The 19,543-nt window shown below is 36.1% G+C and overlaps 1 protein-coding gene across 1 annotated transcript; it reads left to right on the top strand.

Moving 5' to 3' along the window:
* The first annotated feature begins 255 nt into the window (after positions 1-255).
* On the top strand, positions 256-15,580 carry CD5L (CD5 molecule like). Its single transcript, XM_051993746.1, has 6 exons — positions 256-388; positions 1,187-1,213; positions 8,924-9,238; positions 9,587-9,913; positions 13,457-13,777; positions 15,144-15,580. Exons 1-6 carry the CDS (start codon positions 361-363, stop codon positions 15,149-15,151), a joined length of 1,026 nt encoding a protein of 341 aa, XP_051849706.1. The 5' UTR covers positions 256-360; the 3' UTR covers positions 15,152-15,580.
* Positions 15,581-19,543: the final 3,963 nt, after the last annotated feature.

The following is a 19,543-nucleotide window of genomic DNA, read 5'->3' as shown; positions in this document are numbered from 1 at the left end:
TTGTAATCTATATCCTTGATAGGAATCCCTTTCTCAATCAAAGCAGAGAGATTTTGCAACACTGTACTTTTCAGGGAAACAATCCAAATAGAAAGATGAAAAGAAAGAAAGTCCAAGTAGCAAGTTGTTCTCTTTCATATTCTTTGTACTATTTCCCTTCCTCCTGAAATATGCTAAACTCAGCAAGCCTCAGCTCCATGCAGCTCCACCCACTGACCCCCAATCATCTGATATATTTTAGCTGAAGACTGGGTTACAGTACTTTATTTGCCCACTTTCAGCCAAAGCTAACCATCAGCCATTTGCCTCCAGACCTTCTGCCATTCTTCTGACCCTAGTCATTCTCATACTACCCAAAACATGGTTCTACTCTTCTTCTTGACACTTGGTAAGTGCTCTTAGCTTGTTCTTTCCTGCCTTAGATTTCTTTGTCCTCACAGCATATACCCTGATTCAGGGTTCAAGGGAATTCACTCTTGGCCACATTGTATATATGGGAGACTGCTGACATAGAAAGCTCCAAACTTCTCTCCTCTCCTGTCTTTTAAAAAAATTTTTAATCTTCTGGCCTATATTTATCTTGAATATAACTATGTAATATGACCACCAGATATTTTCCTATCTTGTTTAAGAATCTTGCCCAAGTTAGGTGTGTTACATTTTTTTTTTGTCCTAAAGGAATTTATCCATGACTATTTTCTGTTAATTGCACAAAGAGATTGAATGAAGCACTTAGCATAATGCCTGGTGCATAATAGACATGCAATAAATATATTGAATTATTGTCTGGGGCACAGGTGGAGAGAAAAACAGCAAAGAAATAAAAAATATACACCTTTTCTATCTTATCTAATTTCCTTTTTTTTTGTGGTTTTGTCCAGGCTGCTTTTTGGCTTCTGTAGTTCCCTTTCTCACTTCATTCCTTTTGGTATGTCAGAATCCTTCAAGATATAGAATAGATCTTCTTCTTCCATGACATTTTCCCAAAGTATTCCATGGTCTAGGGATCTTCCCCTCCTATGAGGAGTCATAGCATGGTTTGTCCAGTAACATTCATTTATATCAGACATTGGGTGTTTTCACATACACATCTTGTTTCCCTTAGAACTAGTCTTTAAGTACCTGGAAAATAGGGTTCATAAATGCTTCTTGATTAACTCATTTTCCTTCTCCTTTCCTTCCCCAGCCATAGACCTTGGACTTGGCTTCTCAGGTAAGAACTTTTATTTGTCCTTGGAACTTTTGAAACATCAATCCCCTAGCTAGAGGAGATGAAATTTTGTTTGAGCCGTGGAGAGATATCTAAGGTATCACAGCCCAAGGACAACCATCAGAGAGGAGAGTCTTTGCCCAATAACTTTCTATTTTCCCTACCAAGAATAGGGGAAGGAGAGAGTGATTTCTCTAAAACCTCTTCCACAAAACACTACTCTTCCCCTTTCAATTCTTCCCAGGATTCTTTCATCACAAAATGATGATTTGGCTGATTGAGTTCAGAATTTCTTGAGAGTTTGTAGATGCAGGTCAGGTTATGGATTCTGATTCTCTTATTACTTTTTATTGATAAATTTTGGCCCTAACATGAGAGTCTTCTACTATCTTACTGGCTAATATTTAGCCATTACTTCCTTCTCCTTTCTAGGACTCAGTTTTCATCTTAGTAAAATGAAAGAAACTAGATGATTTCTCAAGTCTGCTCCAGCCCTGAGACCTCTATGAAGATCTGATTCTTATCCCAGATCTCATTTTTTTTTTTTTTTTTTTTTGCCAGCCAGCACACTTAGGTATTCCTCTCCCCCCAGGTTACTCGGTTCCTCTTTTTATAATTCTAAATCTACACCAGACCACAACAAGTATTAATGTATGGGGCTTTAGGAGAGTAAAATAAAAGGCTGAATCAGCCCATGTGGGCAATATGATGGGTAACTTCCTAAAATTGAACAAAAAGGATTCCCAAGAAGCAGTAAGAGCCTGGCTGGGGAAGTGGAAAGGACATTAGGCTAGGAAGCAGGAATAATTAAAAGGTAATTAAAAGTCACTTCACTTTTTCTCCTTCTCAAAAGGAGAGTGGGAACAAGGGAATCTGAGGTGTTATCCAGATAATCTAGCCCAAGCTGGCTGCAGAGGCAGGAAAATACAGAAGGATGTTGATAGACTGGGAGAATAAGGAACATTGTGGAACTGAAAGGATAAAAGCAGATCAAAAAGGAAGAAGAGTGGGGAAATATAAAGATGTAGTCAGAAAACAGTTAAGGTCTTTTTTCTGTGATGTTCAGTTCCTGATTATGGTTGTGTTTCAGGTCTGCAGAAATAGATTGGAGATAAAGGTTAACAAAATCAAAGAACAGAATGGTCTTCTTCCTGGTCTTTGAAGAATTGTTGTGTGGAGGATGTAAAGAGTGAAATTTTCTTTTTAATCTGTAATATGTCATACATTTGTAGGCATTTTATTGTTATATAAATTACTAATATAATTATTATTATTGCCTCCTTTTTCAAGGGAAGCAATTTAATGATTGGCTTAATGTTAAGCTCATTCCTAATGCTCAATCTTTTTCTCAAGTTCTTCATAGCTCCTGAACATTTGTAATCTTAACCATAATGAATAACATTAGCTAAGTGGTATGATAATAAGAATAACTGTATCCATTTTGCTGATGAGAAAATTGAGTCATTTTACAAGACTTGCATAACATATGAAAACAAATAAATGATTTAAATCCAGTTATAATTTGAAAATAATTCTTCTGACTTCAGGTTCAAAACTCTTTCCACTAGCTCCTTGGGAACCTTATAACAATCCCAGCCTCAAAGCATCCACTCCAGCATTTTTTTTCTTTTTTTGTAGTAAGTTTATTTATTTTTAATACACGTTGCTTTATGAATCATGTTAGGAGAGAAAAATCTCATGGGAGAGATTAAAAAATAACAACAGCAGAAAAAAAGGTGTGTTGATTTACATTCAGTCTCCTTAGATATTTTTCTGGATACAGATGGCATTTTCTGTCCAGAGTCTACTGGGATTGCTTCAGATCATTCAAGAGATCACTCAAGAATGGTAGAATCAGTTCACAACTCCACCAACAATGCATTAGTGTCTCAGTTTTCCCACATCCCCTCCAACATTTATCATTATCTTTCTGTCATTTTAGTCAATGTGTTGTGAGGTGGTACCTCAGAATTGTTTTAATTTGCATTTCTTGAATCCATAGTGATTTAGAGTATTTTTCATATCACTATAAATGACTTGAATTTTATCATCTGAAAATTGTCTGTTCATATCCTTTGACCATTTATCATTTGTGAATGACTTGTATTCTTATAAATTTGACACAGTTCTTTATATATTTTAGAAATGAGGTCTTTATCAGAAATACTATCTGTAATGATTTTTCCCAACTTAGTACTACCCTTTTAATCTTGTTTCTATGGATTTGTTTTTACAAAACCTTTTTAAGGTTGTCCATTTTGCCTTTCATAATGTTCTCTAGTCCTTCTTTGGTCATAAATTTTTCCCTTTTCCAAAGATCCAATAGGTAAATTATCCCTTATTCTCCTAATTTTTTATGGCATCATCCTTTATGACATAAATATCCTTATCTTGGTATAGGGTATGAGATGTAAATCTATACCAAATTTCTGGCATATTATTTTCCAGTTTTCTCAGCAATTTTTGTCAAATAGTGAGTTCTTATTCCAGAAGCTAGAGTTTGGGGATTTATCAAATACTAGATTGCTATAGTCTTTGATTAATGTGATCGTGTGTATCTCATCTACCTACTGATCCACCACTCTTATTTCTTAGCTAGTACCAAATGTTTTTGATTACTGCTGCTTTATAATATAGTTTTAGGTTTGGTACTGTTAAGCCACTATCCTTTGTATTTTTTTTCATTAATTTCCTCAATATTCTTGACCTTTTGTTCTTACAGGTGATTTTTTTTTTTTTACCGTTTTTTCTAGTTCTATAAAATAGTGTTTTGACAATTTAATTGGTATGGCACTCAACAGATAGACCAATTTAGGCAGAATTGTCATTTTTATTATATTAGCTTAGCCTAGCCATGAGCAATTGATATTTTCCCAATTGTTTAAATCTGATTTTATTTGTGTTAGGAGTGTTTTGTAATTATTTTAGCAAGTAGACTCCCAAGTACTTAATTTTGTCAACAGTAATTTTGAATGGAATTTCTCTTTCTATCTCTTGCTGATGACCTTTGTCAGTAATATATAGAAATGCTGATGATTTATATGGCTTTATTTTGTATCCTGAAACTTTGTTAAAGCTATGAAACATTTTCAGTAAGTTTTGCATGATTTTCTAGAATTCTCTAAGTATATCATCATATCATCTTCAAAAAGTGATAGTTTTATTTCCTCATTGCCTATTCTAATTTCTTTTTTCTTTTCTTATTGCTAAAGCCAACATTTTGAGTACAATGTTGAATAATAATGGTGATAATAGGCATTCTTGTTTCATCACTAATCATACTGGGAATGATCTTCTTTCCATTACAAATAATGTTTGCTGTTGGTTTTAGATAGATAACTTATTATTTTAAGGAAAGCTCTCTTTATCCTATGCTCTCTAATGTTTTTAATAGAAATGGGTGCTGTCTTTTGTCAAAAGCTTTTTCTTCATCTATTGAGATTATTGCATGATTTCTGTTAGTTTTGTTATTGATATGATTAATTATGGTAATCATTTTCCTGATATTTAACCAGCCCTGTATTTCTGGTATAAATCCTACTTGATCATAGTATATTTTCCTGTTGATAAGTTCCTGTAATATCTTCGGCAATATTTTATTTAAAATTTTTGCATTAATATTCATTAGGGAGATTGGTCTGTGATTTTTTTTACTCTGTTTTGGCCCTTCCTGGTTTAGGAATGCCATATTTGTGTCATAGAAGGAATTTGGCAATATACCTTCTTTGTCTATTTTTTTCAAATAGTTTGAATAGTATTAAAATTAATTGCTCTTTAATATTTGGTAGAATTCACGTGAATCCTTCTGGTCCTGGAAATTTTTTTCTTAGGGTGTTCATTAATGAATTGCTCAATTCTTTTTCTAAAATGGGACTGTTTAAGTATTTTATTTCCTCTTCTTTTAACCTGGACAAGTCACTTTTTGGTAAATATTCATCCATTTTTATTAGATTGTCAGACTTGCTGCCATAGAGTTAGGCAAAATATCTCCAAATTATTGCTTTAATTTCTTTTTTCATTGGTGGTGAGTTTACCTCTTTCACTTTTGATGCTGGTGATTTGGTTTTTTCCTTTCCTTTTTCTAATCAAATTAACCAAAGGTTTATTTTGTTAGTTTTTTCATAAAACCAACTCTTAGTTTTATTTATTAGTTCAATAGCTTTCTTAGTTTCTATTTTATTAATCTCTCCTTTGAGTTTCAAAATTTCTAATTTGGTATTTAATTGGGACTTTTTAATTTGTTCCTTTTCTAGCTTTTTTTAGTTGCATGCCTAGTCATTGATCTATTCTTTCTCTATTTTACTCATGTAGCTATTTAGAGATATAAAATTTCCCCTAAGAACTGCTTTGGCTGCTTCCCATAGGTTTTGGTATGTTATCTCATTATTGTCATTTTCTTGGATGAAATTATGGATTTTTTTCTGTGATTTGTTATTTGACTAGCTCATTTGTTAGTATTAAATTATTTATTTTTCAGTTGGTTTTTAGTCTATTTTTCCTGGGTCTTTTATTGAACATAATTTTTATTGCATTGTGGTCTGAAAGAAAGCATTTACTATTTCTGCCTTTTTGCATTTGATTGTGAGGTTTTTATGACCTAGTACATGATCAATTTTTGGGTAGATGTCATATGCTGCTAAGAAAAGGGTGTATTCCTTTCTGTCTCTATTCATTTTTCTCCAGAGGTCTATCATAGCTAGGTTTTCTAGGATCCTATTAACCTTCCTAATTACTTTATTGGTTATTTTGTGGTTAGATTTGTCTGATTTTGAGAGGAGAAAGCTGAAGTCCCTCCATTAGAATAGTTTTGCTGTTTATTTCTTCCTGTAACTGGCTTAAAATCTTCTCTAGGAATTTGCTTGTTTTACCACTTGGTACATACACATTTAGTATTGTTACGACTTCATTATTTACTGTATCCTTTATACATCCTACTATTATCTGTTTTATAAGACCTATGGCCTCCATCTATCTTTGATGAATCTCCCAAAAGACTGGTATTCTGAGGCTTTGGCCATTCTGCCTCACAACTAAGAAGCCTGAAATCTCTGAGAACACTGAACTCTCTGAAAAATCAGAACCAAACCTGGCTTCTGTGTGAATCAAATATGAACCCCCCCCCTACCTCCCCACTCTCTGCCGCCCAAGTTGAAACCATAAGAGTTTTGGGATGAGGCATGGGGCAGTAAAGGATGTTGAACGAGTGAGGTAGGATTAGAAAAAAAGGATGTAGGGTTACAAAGAGTTCGACATGACTGAAACAACTAAACAACAAAAGCTGGTATTATGTGCTTAGTGTAATGCCAGATAAACTGAGGCAAGATAGAGATTAGAGAGTATTTAATAATTTATTTAAAAGGGAGAGATTTACTTGGATCTGTGATGACCATGCTAGCACCCAGGATACCTTAGAATCAGCCAGAGTCAGGGTAAGCAAAAGTCCTTAGTCTTTATTCTTGATCTTTAGGTGTAGAAGTAAAGGGGATGGAAGCAGAACCTCCTTCTTCCTCATCTACTGCCCAAGTGACTCTGGCTAGTCTTATCCCACCCCCACCCCCCCAGTCCCTCCTACAATCCTCTGTATACACCAATCATTGAGCCAGCACAATATAGTGGGAAGGGCCATTTTCCAAGCACGTGCCCATAGAGTATTGTCCAGTCATTAGTGAGCCTCAAGTGCTTGGTTGTCCTGACCTAATGCATCAACTCAAGAGTTTCAGCCCTCTACAGGGACCAAATGGATCCATGGTTTGGTCCCAGGGCTGAATGAGACTATTGTCTCCAAGAATCCAGCAAACAATGTGAATTCTCAATGACCTTTATACATATGGCTCAGACTCAGGGGGTAGACTGAGGCAGGGGCAGAGTTAGGGTGCTGAGAGCAGGAATGGGACTCTGACAGAAAGGGGCAAGCTTCTGGAGAGGGGGATGACATAATAGAGGGAGGTATCCCAGATATGGGGAGAGGCATCTTGATAAGATGGTATCTGATATTCTGATAGCTTGGGTTGGGGAGAAGCATTCTGATATTCTAAAACATAAGATCTTTTATCCTTATCAAATATTCTGATAAAGAGGGAGGGGAGGTCTAGCAGGAAATTATAAACTGAGACAGAACACTTAGAGAAACTGAGTCAGGACTGGGCTGGGATAATTAGGGAAACTAAGTCAGGACAATAAAAGAGAACTATGGTATAACATTAGGAGTGAGTCCCTGCTATTTCAATAATATAGGAAATAAATTTCCTAGTAAGAAACTTCTCTCTACCAGTATAGGACAGCACTTATTGGAAAACTTTTAGTCACTGAGAGTTACCATAAGTGACTTACTCAGGGTCACATAGTCAATATATATCTGAGATGAAACTATCAGATTCCTTCTAATTTTGCACAATTAAATAGCTTAGGACCACCTTCTCCCCTTCCTCTCTCCCCCCCCAGGGTGGGAAATCCTCTTCAAGAATGGAAAATTTGCCTTGGGACAGTCGGCACTTCTTTTAGTGCCCCAATAGACAATCGTGTAGTACAGAGAGATCTGAATATGGTACTGGGAGGATCAAGATCTGATCAAAAAATTAAGGCTGCCCCACTCTATAATGATGGGGGTAGCTATTTAGGTGCTGTCTTACAGCATAATGATGGAGTCAGAGTAGGAAACTTCCCTATCCCTTCTTATGATTGGGTGGAACAAGTGGAGAAAGAAAGGTGAAGGGAGACTATTTCAGCCCTGCTGGAAGATTATTCTTTCCTACTTTCTTGAGTTTATTAACTTCTCCTTTTTTCCAAATTTTTCTTTCCCATATTCTCAGACTTTTCTGCAGTAATTTAGCAGTTGAAAAATAAGTGGCTCTTCTTGTGGAATGAGGAGGCAGTTTAGGAGTGTGGGAGATAAGGGAAAAGGAAGATGTTTTTCCACGTTGAAGAGTTCTGGGCTGAGATACTCAGTGATGTAAAGACACATCACCAAGGACAAGGAAAAGGAGGCACCAGTCCTTCAACCTCTACTGGAGGGTTATGCCTTCCTGAGTATGCTTCTGCCTCCCCTCCTGGGAACCTCAAAACCAATGGGAGCTCTTTCCTGCTCAATTGCTTTTTCTGAGTCATGAATGCCTCTTCCTTGGAAGAACTAGCACCTCAGGGAATGGGAGTCAGAAAAGGGAAGGTTGAATTTCAATTAATAGCGATGGGGGGGGGGGGGAGAGGAGAGAGGTACCTGGCTTTAACACTAATTCCATTTCTCTGTTCCCTTCCCTCTACAATGAGAGTGTTGAACAAGTTGATCTCCAAAGTCCTCCTTGGCTTTGAAAAGCTTGTAAATCTCCCTCTTTGATGCTCCCCAGACTACATCTCAATTCAGCCTCAATCAGTAAAAGTTGGATTAGCCTTCTTCTATGACTTCTTGCTTTGAGGCTCTGTTAGCTCTGAAAGAATGATTCTAAGTGACCCTAAAATCCTTTTTATCATTAATGTGACAATTGTTGGGAGATAGGATAACGGATATATGCCTGTTTGCTATGAGGCTTAAAACTCGACCCCAGAAATAATCAGTTACTTCTGTTAAGTATAAAAGGACTTTTATACCTGTTGTGCCATTGTTTGTCAGCTTGACCCAAATTTCTAGGTTTGGTTCTGGCTGAGTACCTCCCTAATAAATCTTCTCTGTGGCTTAATTTTCAATCTTTCATTTCCTTCCAATGATCTGTTCATTTACAGACCTCCCTCATGGTGTGCGTCTAGTGGGAGGCCATAGCCGTTGTAATGGTCGTGTAGAGTTGCAGAAGAATGGACAATGGGGTACTGTATGTGATGATCATTGGACAAATGAAACAATAGCTATGGTGTGCCAGGAGCTGCAATGTGGACCAGCTGTGAAAGTGTGGGCTGGCAGACTCTTTCAACCAAAAGCCCCCAAAGACCAACCCATCTGGAACCTGAAATGTCGAGGGACAGAAGAGACATTGGCAGAATGTGAAGAAGATACTGTAGAGTGTGATGATCATTATGAAGATGCTGGGGCAATCTGTAAAGGTGAGTTATTAATGATCAACTAAAGGCTTAGGATGACCCTGTATTTAATAAAAACATACTAATAATAATTATTGTTATTATAATTTTAATGATAATTCTTATGGTGATTTTCTGTAGGGAATCCCTACAGAATCACCAGTGTCTAGGAACTAACAATCCTTGGTCTTATTTTTCCAATCTGCAAGTTGAGGATGTTATCTACTCTTATCTTATAGGATTGTTGGGAAAAGCCAGTGAAATAATAGATATAAAAATCTGTGAATAGTCAAAACAAATACACAAATTGTTGCTAAAAAGCAGATCCAAGATTACAAACCTAACATTTGGATAAATTTCTTATTTTTTAAGAACCTCTAAATATTGAAGAACTTCGACTAGTTGATGGCCCTAATCACTGTATTGGTCGAGTGGAGGTGAAATATGCTGAAAAGTGGGGTACTGTGTGCAAAGCAGATTGGACCCTCCAGCATGCCAAGATACTGTGTCAGGAACTGGGCTGTGGAAGAGCCATTCTGACCAAGAGTTGTTGTAACAAGGATCAACAGGGCACAGGGGACATCTGGCCAGGCCAAGTGAAATGCCAAGGGTCAGAAAAATCCCTGAGGGACTGTCCAGTTGTACCCATGGAGAAAAACAACTGTACCCATAAGGATGATACCTGGGTCTATTGTGAAGGTAATTCCTGGAATTCTAGCATATAACTTTGTTTAAATCTAATTCAATCAATTTATTATGTTTTGGGAACCTTAGGAGGATGAACACTTGATTCCCTTTTTTAAGGAATGGAACGCATTGCCTTTAGAAGAAAGGCAGGAAAGAGGATGTGAAGATCAATTAATGGTAGTTTCTGAATGGTGTTGAAGTCCAAACTTATTACATATTTACTCACAATAAACTCTGAATCATTCCTTTGAATCTTGTCTAATTTAAGTAATCTTGTAACAAAAATTCATAAGAGATCACTTTCTCTCAGTCTTCCAGAAATTTTCTTTGATTTTTTTAAAGAAGCATTTGCATGGAATTGGTGAGCCTTTTCTCCCAGTTCAGGGTTTTTTAATATGTGATCTCTGAATTTGTCTTATGTTTACTTGTTTAATGTTTTGATAATTGTGTTTCAAAATTTTTTTGTATTCCCATGTATTTTATTTTATGCATTTGAAAACATTATTCTGAGAAAGGGTTCCTAGATTTCACCAAAATACCAGAAAAGTCTACCACACAAAAAAAATGAAGAGCCTATCTTAGCTAAACCGTGAAGTCACTTGTCTATGAGATTTTCATTACATTCTTTTTAATGGTTGCCATGCTCCTAAAGCATGCTTTAAAGTGCTATAAAATGCTGGTTATTATGTTATTATTATTACTTCACAATGTTCTTATAAAGTCACAAAACTAAAATCATTATATAAATTCAAGATATTTATTATTTATTCTGGAATGTGACAATTTTTAAACCATAGAAATCCATGATAAAGCTTGTGTCAGGAAAGAATAAAAGTTCATCTCTAAGTGATGAACCATTTTTAATAACATTTTTAATAAAGCTTACTCTTTTAGAAGTGCTATTCTTGGCTATGGGGGAATCAGACATGAAATTTATGAGACCACAATCAGTGTCAAAAATATAATATATACACCAATAACTGAAATAAAAGAGGAAGGTAGAAAGTGCTATGCAAAGTCTGAGAGGGAAACATCATTCCTAGCTACAATCTGGCCCCAATTAGTAAAAATGATTAACTCTCTGAAGTAATTCCATTATATAAATATCTACTGCACATCTCAATTGTGATAGAATCAATCACCAATAATTTACGTAATTATATCTTTAACTACCATGATCCTAAATGTATATGACTACTTCAGGGGATTCATTATTTGCAATAATCAAGACCTGGCTATAGGCAAATTAGAAATGACTTTCCAGAGCATATAAATTTGAGAATAGCATTCCAGCAGAAGGTTGGCACGTGGTATAAATAAGGGACACAAACTAGGTCACAAAATCTCTGAAATCCATTGTGTTGGAGTCCAGTTCCTGTAGTAAATGAAGGGTATGACAGTCAGGAGACTAGGCAAGAGAATTCAGTTAGAACTCTTCAAATTTTATTGATCAGGACCACAAATATATATACCTTGAATGCTTATAGATTTGATACAAAGTACACTCTTTTGAAGTTCCTATAGCCAAACAAGATCTACTGAGATGTAAATGACTTAAGCCCTGGATCTTCTTTACTTAAAGATGTAAATAGTTGAGATACACACCAGAGTAAAGTTTATTATACCATTGTCTCAAGTATCTTTCTTCCAAATGCCTTTAGTCTCATTGTGGGCTGTTTTTCCTGTCCTAAATTAAAAGGCTTGCCTTTAATCCATTAAGTATTGTTTGCATTTTGCTTCCATTGCTAGATTATTAATTTATTATATTGATAAGTAGTCTGCTATTTCAAGAAGAAAAGGGAGTTTTAGTAAGTCAAGTTATTGTAAGATTCAAGACCTGGAATGGATTCTTACCTCTTGGCCCTCTACACTATTGTTTCAAGAGTTTTTAGTACCCATCTTGTTGACTCCAAACTTTAACAACATACAAGATGTTCACAAGCTAATAAACAATCATCCAATCTTGTTCTCAGGAGTGGGAATCTATTTCTTTTTCAGGCAGACCATTATGATTTGGAACAGCTCTAATTATTAGGAAATTTTCCCTTACATGATACCTAAAATTGCCTATTTCCAGCTTCTATCCATTGCGAGTATTTACCACAGGGACCAAACAAAATGACTTTGATATTTCTTTCACATGACAGCCTTTAAAATGTTCAGAGATTTCTATCCTTTCCTCATGGAGTCTTTTCTTCTAACTACACATAAATAGATCCAGGCTTCCAGGTGGTCCTAGATTATTAAGGATAATCCCCTTCCTTTTAGAGATTTTTTTTGGTAATATGGCTTATATTTTTTGATATTTATCACAATAGAAATTAAAATATCTTGGTATTATTATGCAAATAGTTCAAAAGGCAATACTCATACTAGAAATAAAACCACTTCAGTAATATAAGAATAGTTTGAACCTCTTGGACCCTCTGAAGGGGTTGTGGGGTCTCCAGTATGTATTGAGAAACTCTGACTAGTCAATTTTTTTCATTTTATTAATTAGAAGAGAATTAAAAGGGAAGGAAAAAATCATATTAAGCACCTACTTAGTGCTAATGTTTTACATCTGATCCTCTTAACAATCAACTAACTATGGTATAGTAGACTGAGCACAGCTTTAAACACTCCCTAGTTATGAAACACTGGGAGGGAAGGAAAAAAGAAATATTTACTAAGTGCCTGTTTTGTGCCAGGGTCTGTGCTAAGTGCTTTACAAATATCTCCCTTAATCCTTATCACAAATCTGGGAGATGGTCCCTATTATTAAAGCCACTTTATAGATGAAAAAAATAATATACACAAAGGTTTTTGGTTTGCATGCAGCTAATGGGTGTCTGAGGACTTATTTGAACTCAGATCATCATTCCAGATACAATGCTCTATCTACTATGTTACCTCACTTTCCTGAAAGTCTTGTTACTGCTCCTAGAGGTGTTCTTACTTGCCCAAGATCATACATGTTGAAAGATTCAATTATAGCCTATATTCAGCCTATAGTCAACTATAAAAAAAAAACCATTGTTTGTCACAACAGTATACTCTTATTTTTCTTTCTGAGTCTCTGTAAAATGATGATAAGAATACTTGACCTGCATATTACTTGAAAGACTGTGTGTCTTAAAGAAATAGGCTCTGTGATTGACAACAGAGGACAGATTTTGAATCTTGGTTGTTACTACCTAGGTTATTTGGGGTATGAACCTTAAACTTCCGGGGCCTGTTTCCTCACCCATAAAAGGTGGGGGTTAAAAATGAAATCATTTCTAATATTCCTTCCAAATATCAATCCCATCTCTGGTTTGTGGCCACTCCAAAGGACTGTGAGGATCAAATGAAGCAATGAATATGAATTTGTCTATAAATATCAGCTACTCTTATGGACTGGATGATCTCTGAGGTCTCTTTCAATTGTCAAGTTAGAATCACATTGTTATTGAAACCTAATATTATTAAGGAAAAAGAAGATGTGGTAGGGGAAAGAAAAATGGGCACAAATATGTCTCCAGGCTCTTAGGTTTACAGCATCTACTGCTTATTCATTTCTCTCTTTCCTTCCAGAAAAATTTGCCATGAGGCTGGTGGATGGAGAAAGCAAGTGTTCAGGTCGTTTGGAGGTGCTCCACAAAGGTTTTTGGGGCTCTGTTTGTAATGATGGCTGGGGGGAAAAGGAGGATCAGGTGGTTTGCCAGGAGTTGCACTGCGGCAAAGCCCTCTCCCAGAAGCCCCGAGCCAGGAAGAGTTTTGGCCCTGGGAAAGGCCGGATCTGGTTGGATGATGTCCGCTGCCAGGGTACAGAGACATCCTTAATACAATGTCAACATCGCTTCTGGGGCTACCATGACTGCACCCACCGAGAGGATATTTCTGTGTTATGTTCTGGTATGTCTGAGAAGCAAGGGAAGCCTAGGGTGGGGTAGAGGAGTGATTTCAACTAATAGAAGTAGAAAAAATTATCCTTTTAAGTTCAACTAGACCCACTGTCTCACTCCTAGAATGCTCAACTACATGAACACATCCATCATCTCTTTGATATACTAGTGGTTATTAAACTCTACTAATTGCTGGGGTTCAAGAAGGGGGAGAAAGGACAGTCAAAATCAGTAAAGGCTGTCTAGGTTACCCCTTTCTTTTTAAATAAAAAGATAAAGAAATTGAGTCACAGGGAGAAGAAATGATTAATCTGAAGTTACATAGTTACAGAGCTAAGTCACCTCTCTGAATATGTAGTACTCTGTTTCCATTGACCTTTGTTCTCTTTTCCAAATGAATCCCAAATAAGATGATAAAAAAGGACTACAACTCTACCCCTACTTCCTGGAGTTCCATGGACTATCTGTAAAAGGCCATATAGAAAGATCTAGTTCCTATTTGTGTAGAATGGAAATTCCCAGGACAATGAAGTGAGAATGCCCTAACCATAATCCTTCAAAGTCTCCAGTGGTTGAATGAGTTGAAGAAAGGCCCTATCTGAGGACATCCAATAGTCCCAATCTCCTGCCTCTCTGGAGGCTCTGCTCTCCAATAGGAATAAAATTGCAAGCATAAGGATTAGAAGTTATATGAGTGGGCAATAGACACTCAGAAATACTCTAAGCTTCATGATATCCCTTATTCTGAGAATAAGATCAGGGAATTGGCTGGTGTTCTGAACCTCTGTATCAGATACTCAATTCTAGGATCTAGATATGATAATGTTATCATATCAATAATAATCATTACTATATGTAAAGTCCATTAAAGCCCTCACAAAATCTTGTGAAGTGAGTACTGACAGTGTTACTATCTTCATATTACAATTGAGAAAATTGAGGCTCAGAAAGAATAAGTGAATTGTTCCAGTTGTACTTGTCATAAAAGTTAAGAGTTATAATTTATAATCATTTTAGGAGACAGGCAAGTGCATCCTGTCTGTTTTTGATATGGAATACATATAATGAGAGCAGTGAGCAGTGACTTTAGGGATGGCTCCCTCTTTCTTGTTCTATGACCTAGTCCTTTAGTCTATCAGAGAGCAATCCATAAGGACTATTGCATTTTGAACTAAAAGGGAACTTGGAATTCATCTATTCTCACTCTCCCCCCAAATATACCTCCCTCCATTTTCTAAATGAGAACAAATCCCAGAGAGATTGTTACCTGAGACTCAGATTTATGTCTTTTGCCTCTCAATATAGTACCCTTCACTCCATCAGATCAACGTTCCTCCCCACCCCGTCCTCACAGTATTGTCTTGTCTTCTTTACAGAAAAATAGCAGGATCCTTCTTTGGAGCCTAGAGCTGGGGCCAATCTCAGGAATGTCTTCTGCCAAGCTTATGGATTCCATCTCTCCTGTGGCTTCTGATGGATCAGAAGGCTTCATCTACTTTTCCCTCACTCCTATTAAGGAATCTTTCAACCTGGATCAGAGAATCTGCTAGTCTGAGATCAACTCTTTCATTTCTTCTTAAAATCATAATGTATGAGAACAGAGGAAGGATAAATATGCTAGGGAGTTAGTTGAGTTCCTGATATTTCTAGTATCTTCTTTTCACTGGAGGCCTCATATCACAGACTCTCTAACTTTCTTTCTCTCTTTTGATCCCATTTGGGATCCTCCAATTCCCACCTCATTGGTACTTTTCCTTGTTGAGTTGTCAAAACAAGACTTGTGCATGTGAAATAATAAAAGCATGAATGGAAACTGGATATTAGTCTCTTTTATCTAGACAACAAGGAAACATTGATAATATTTCCTTGGAAGCATTTTGAGACTCTTTGATTCTACTCAGAGCTTCAGATCTCATCATAGCAGGGGCTCTTGCCTCCCCTGAGGTCTTAAGATTTTAGATCCATACTTAGAGATAAAGCTCTGGTTTTGAGTGGAACATTTATTACAGTATAGTTCTCCTGAATGCCAGGACTGGATTTATTCTGAAAAACATTGATGTTGTAACTATAATGAATGATCCCCCCAATTTGTATGTATCTTTTGAATCACTTTTAATAATGAAGGGTTTCTTGACATAGCTTCTGCAAATGAAAAAAAAATAGTTTGACAACTGTATTGGTTTCCTCTGTAACCCTGTAGATTTTACTTTATGTATTTAAAGACATCCTGAAGAATCTGTAGATTTTACCAGATTGCTAAAGAAGTCCATGACACAAAAATATTAATAACACCTGACGTTGTCAAAATGAGATGGCCAATAGCTGTTCTGCAAGTATATATTTCACAATTTGACCTCCCTGGGATATGAATAAAATGAATAATCAGAGAAATTCAGAGGATGTGAGGTCTTGAGAGATGGACAATTCTCCTCTTTTAAAGAATAACTAGCATAGTTAGTATTTATTTAGCTCTTTAATTTAAAAAAAACATTTTATCAATATTATCTTATTTTATCCTTACAAAATCCTGGGAGGGAGATGCTATTGGTTAACAGCTTAAAACTTGTGTCCACCATGGATGAAATCTGTAGGGAAACATCTTTGGGAATATCTGAATTAGAGTAAAGTTAGACACAGTTGATCAAAGAGTTGGTGCCACAGGGTAATATGATGATAATAATTCTTGTTTCTGTAGTACTACACAAGTCCTCATAAACATCATTTCATTTCAATATTGAGACTGAGACTTTCAGAGAGGGATTTTAGAAGCTTTATTGTCCCACATGACAAGACTTTGTGACATGTGCAAGGAATACTATATTCCACAAACCTATTAAATTCCAGAGAACACCTTCTATGTTCTGATTATCACAGGCACTAGAATATGAATAAATGCTTAACAATTGGCTCTCTAGGGGAAAAAATCTGTATAGGTATATGCTTTTTTTTTTTTGCTGAGGCAATTGGGGTTAAGTAACTTGCCAAGGATCACACAGCTAGAAGTCTTAAGTGTCTGAGACCAAATTTGAACTCAGGTTCTCCTGACTTCGGGGATGGTGCTCTATCTGTTGCCCCTAGGTATATGCTTCTACATGTATGTATATAAACATATATGCATACTAATAAGTTAGTAAAGAAGTCATACCACTGACATCATTTATGTTAGGAAAATTTATAATATGTATAGCTATATATATTCTGTGATGAATGAAAATTTTAAGAAACAAGAGCGTCTGGATATTTAATAATCAACTTATTAATTATGGTTAGCAAATAATCAATAAATTGAGGTTAGTGACCTCTCAATGCAACAAAAGATGAATGATGGAGGTTGCTCTGATGGTAAAAATTACCTTTGGAAAAAGGATTGTCTGTGGCAAGTGGAAATCAATTCTGGTTAACAATGAGAGATGGATTGATTTTAATGAGGGTGTGAGGGATCTTTCTTTGATCATGCTATCTCTTGTGGACAAAGAGAATTATCTCCTCACTCAGATCATATGCTGCCAACAATCTGTAGGCTCTATCCTCCACTCAGTCCTATCTGAGTAGAACAGTGGGCTAGAATTCACCTAGATTGGATGCTCTTTACCCTTTAATAAGAACTAAACTCTATCAATAGGATGGGTTTTTGCCCAAGATGGAAGGAAATGATAATCCAAACTCATCAACAGCCCTGTCTTAGAGGCTGGCTTGCCCTAGTCTTTATATGAGGAAGTTAAAAAGCAAAAGAAAACACCCTACTAAAAAGTGAATCTATTAATAGTAGATTCAATAATCAAATACTACTAATAAAAAAAAGAACTCAAAAGTTACTGCAACATTTTAATAGAAGTAGAGCTTAAGGGAGTAAATATACTTTACCACCTCTGTGGTTGTTATTTGTGCTCAAAGAAGACCAAAATGACATCACTATGTCAGGATCAAGGTGCAATGTATTAAATTGTGACAAATCAGATCAATATGAACTTGAAAGTCTCTACCACAAGTTGGGGATAAATAATCCATATGAACATTAGATGCCTTGCATCTCACTTTTTTTTTTTTTTTTTTGATCTGCTGCAATTCTGCTTTGCTCATAAAATACCGAGGCTTCTTTGATGTGGATACATCATGCTGGATGATTCTGTGCCAGTATCTCCCATGTCTCCCAATCAGTTCCAAAGTTCAGAGACACTTTGAGATTATCCTTGTATTACTTCTTCTGACCTCGGCTTTGTGTGAGTTCTTTGTGAGTCTTTTAGTAAACATACTTTTGGCAATTGAATAACAAGCCCAGATTGTTGAAGTTGTGTTCCTTGAAGTAGAACCTGGCAATTCAATTTGAGAAAGAACTTCAGTGTCCAGAACCTTATTTTAACAGATGATCTCCAGAAGACAATTCAAATGGAAGGGATTCAGTTTCCTGACCTGGTACTAGCATATTGACCAGGTTTCAAAGAAACACAACAAAGAGGTCAACACATTTCTGTAGGTTTCAGTGTGCTTGGCAGTCTAATACCTCTTGTCTCCCATACTTTCCTTCAGAGACTCCAAAATATGGAGTTAACTCTGGTGATGTGTATATCAACCTCATTATTTAAATATTCATCCCTGGAAAATATATTGACAAGATAAATTAACTTATCCACAGTATTCAAAATTTCTCCATTTACTATAACAAATGGGTCCACATATGGATGGTGTGGTGCCAGCTGCTGGAGAATTTTTACTTTCTTAGTGTTAATTGTCAGGTCAAAATTAGTGCAGTTGGCAGAGAATCAATCCAAAATATATTGCATTTCAAGCTCAGAGCCTGCATTGAGTATACAATCATCTATGAACAAAATGTCATGTCCTAACTCTCCTTCCCCTTTAGTCTTGATAGCAAAATGGTTCAAATGATGATTTTTGACTTGGGGAAAAATTGGATTTAAGTGAGTCAGAACTGATCAGAGACATAGATAGGCCTCATTCTTTCTTCCAGTGTCATTGAAGGCCATTGAGTCCAGTGACAAGACAAAATTCAAGATGACTGGTCATAACTTTAGATGACTTTGGTATCTTAAATATCTCCCCAAGTTCTAAGCACTTTACTACATCTATGTTGCTGCCTTCATAGCCACTGGAATAATTTTTTATCATCCTTCCATATTATCATGGAAAATCTTTACATATTTGGGTTAGACATCCCCCTAACTCACTATTAGGTTTGAGATCCCTCATTTACCTTCAAAATCATTCAACCTGTCTGCTGAAACAGTTTTACTGGGGTGTGGCTACGCTAACCTCTCTGCCAAAATAGTTTACTAAGGTGTAAGTTTCTCAGAATCACAGATTAGAGTTGGATGAATTCATTGAAAGTTGAAAAGGGCTTGACAATCCACAGAACCTGAACCCCACATCCCATCTCTCTACACACACACACATACACACGCACACAAGTTTATATATGATTGAAAAGTTCTATTATCAGTATTTCTCAGTTTTCAATTTCAACGTACTCATAACAGTCATATATAAATTAGTTGCTGGAAAACAAGACACAAACTTTTTTTTGCTTTAGTAAGTACTTTTGCTTCTAGGGAATTTTTTTCTCTTGGGTCCTCTCAGTATTTTTACCTGAGAGAGTTTCTTTTCAAGTTCTCAGAGTTATCTATTTCTCCCCAAGTAGGGCTTTCCTCTCAAATCTTCTGTTTGTTCTCTTTTCCATAAATAACATTCTTTGAATCCTAAAGGGATTTATATAAAGCAAATTGTTTCTGTTTTTGGTTTCTCATTGAAATCCTGCCAAAAA

Source organism: Antechinus flavipes, chromosome 4, assembly GCF_016432865.1.
Source record: "Antechinus flavipes isolate AdamAnt ecotype Samford, QLD, Australia chromosome 4, AdamAnt_v2, whole genome shotgun sequence".
NCBI classification, from domain to species: Eukaryota; Metazoa; Chordata; class Mammalia; order Dasyuromorphia; family Dasyuridae; genus Antechinus; species Antechinus flavipes.
This window is presented reverse-complemented; position numbering and strand designations above follow the sequence as displayed.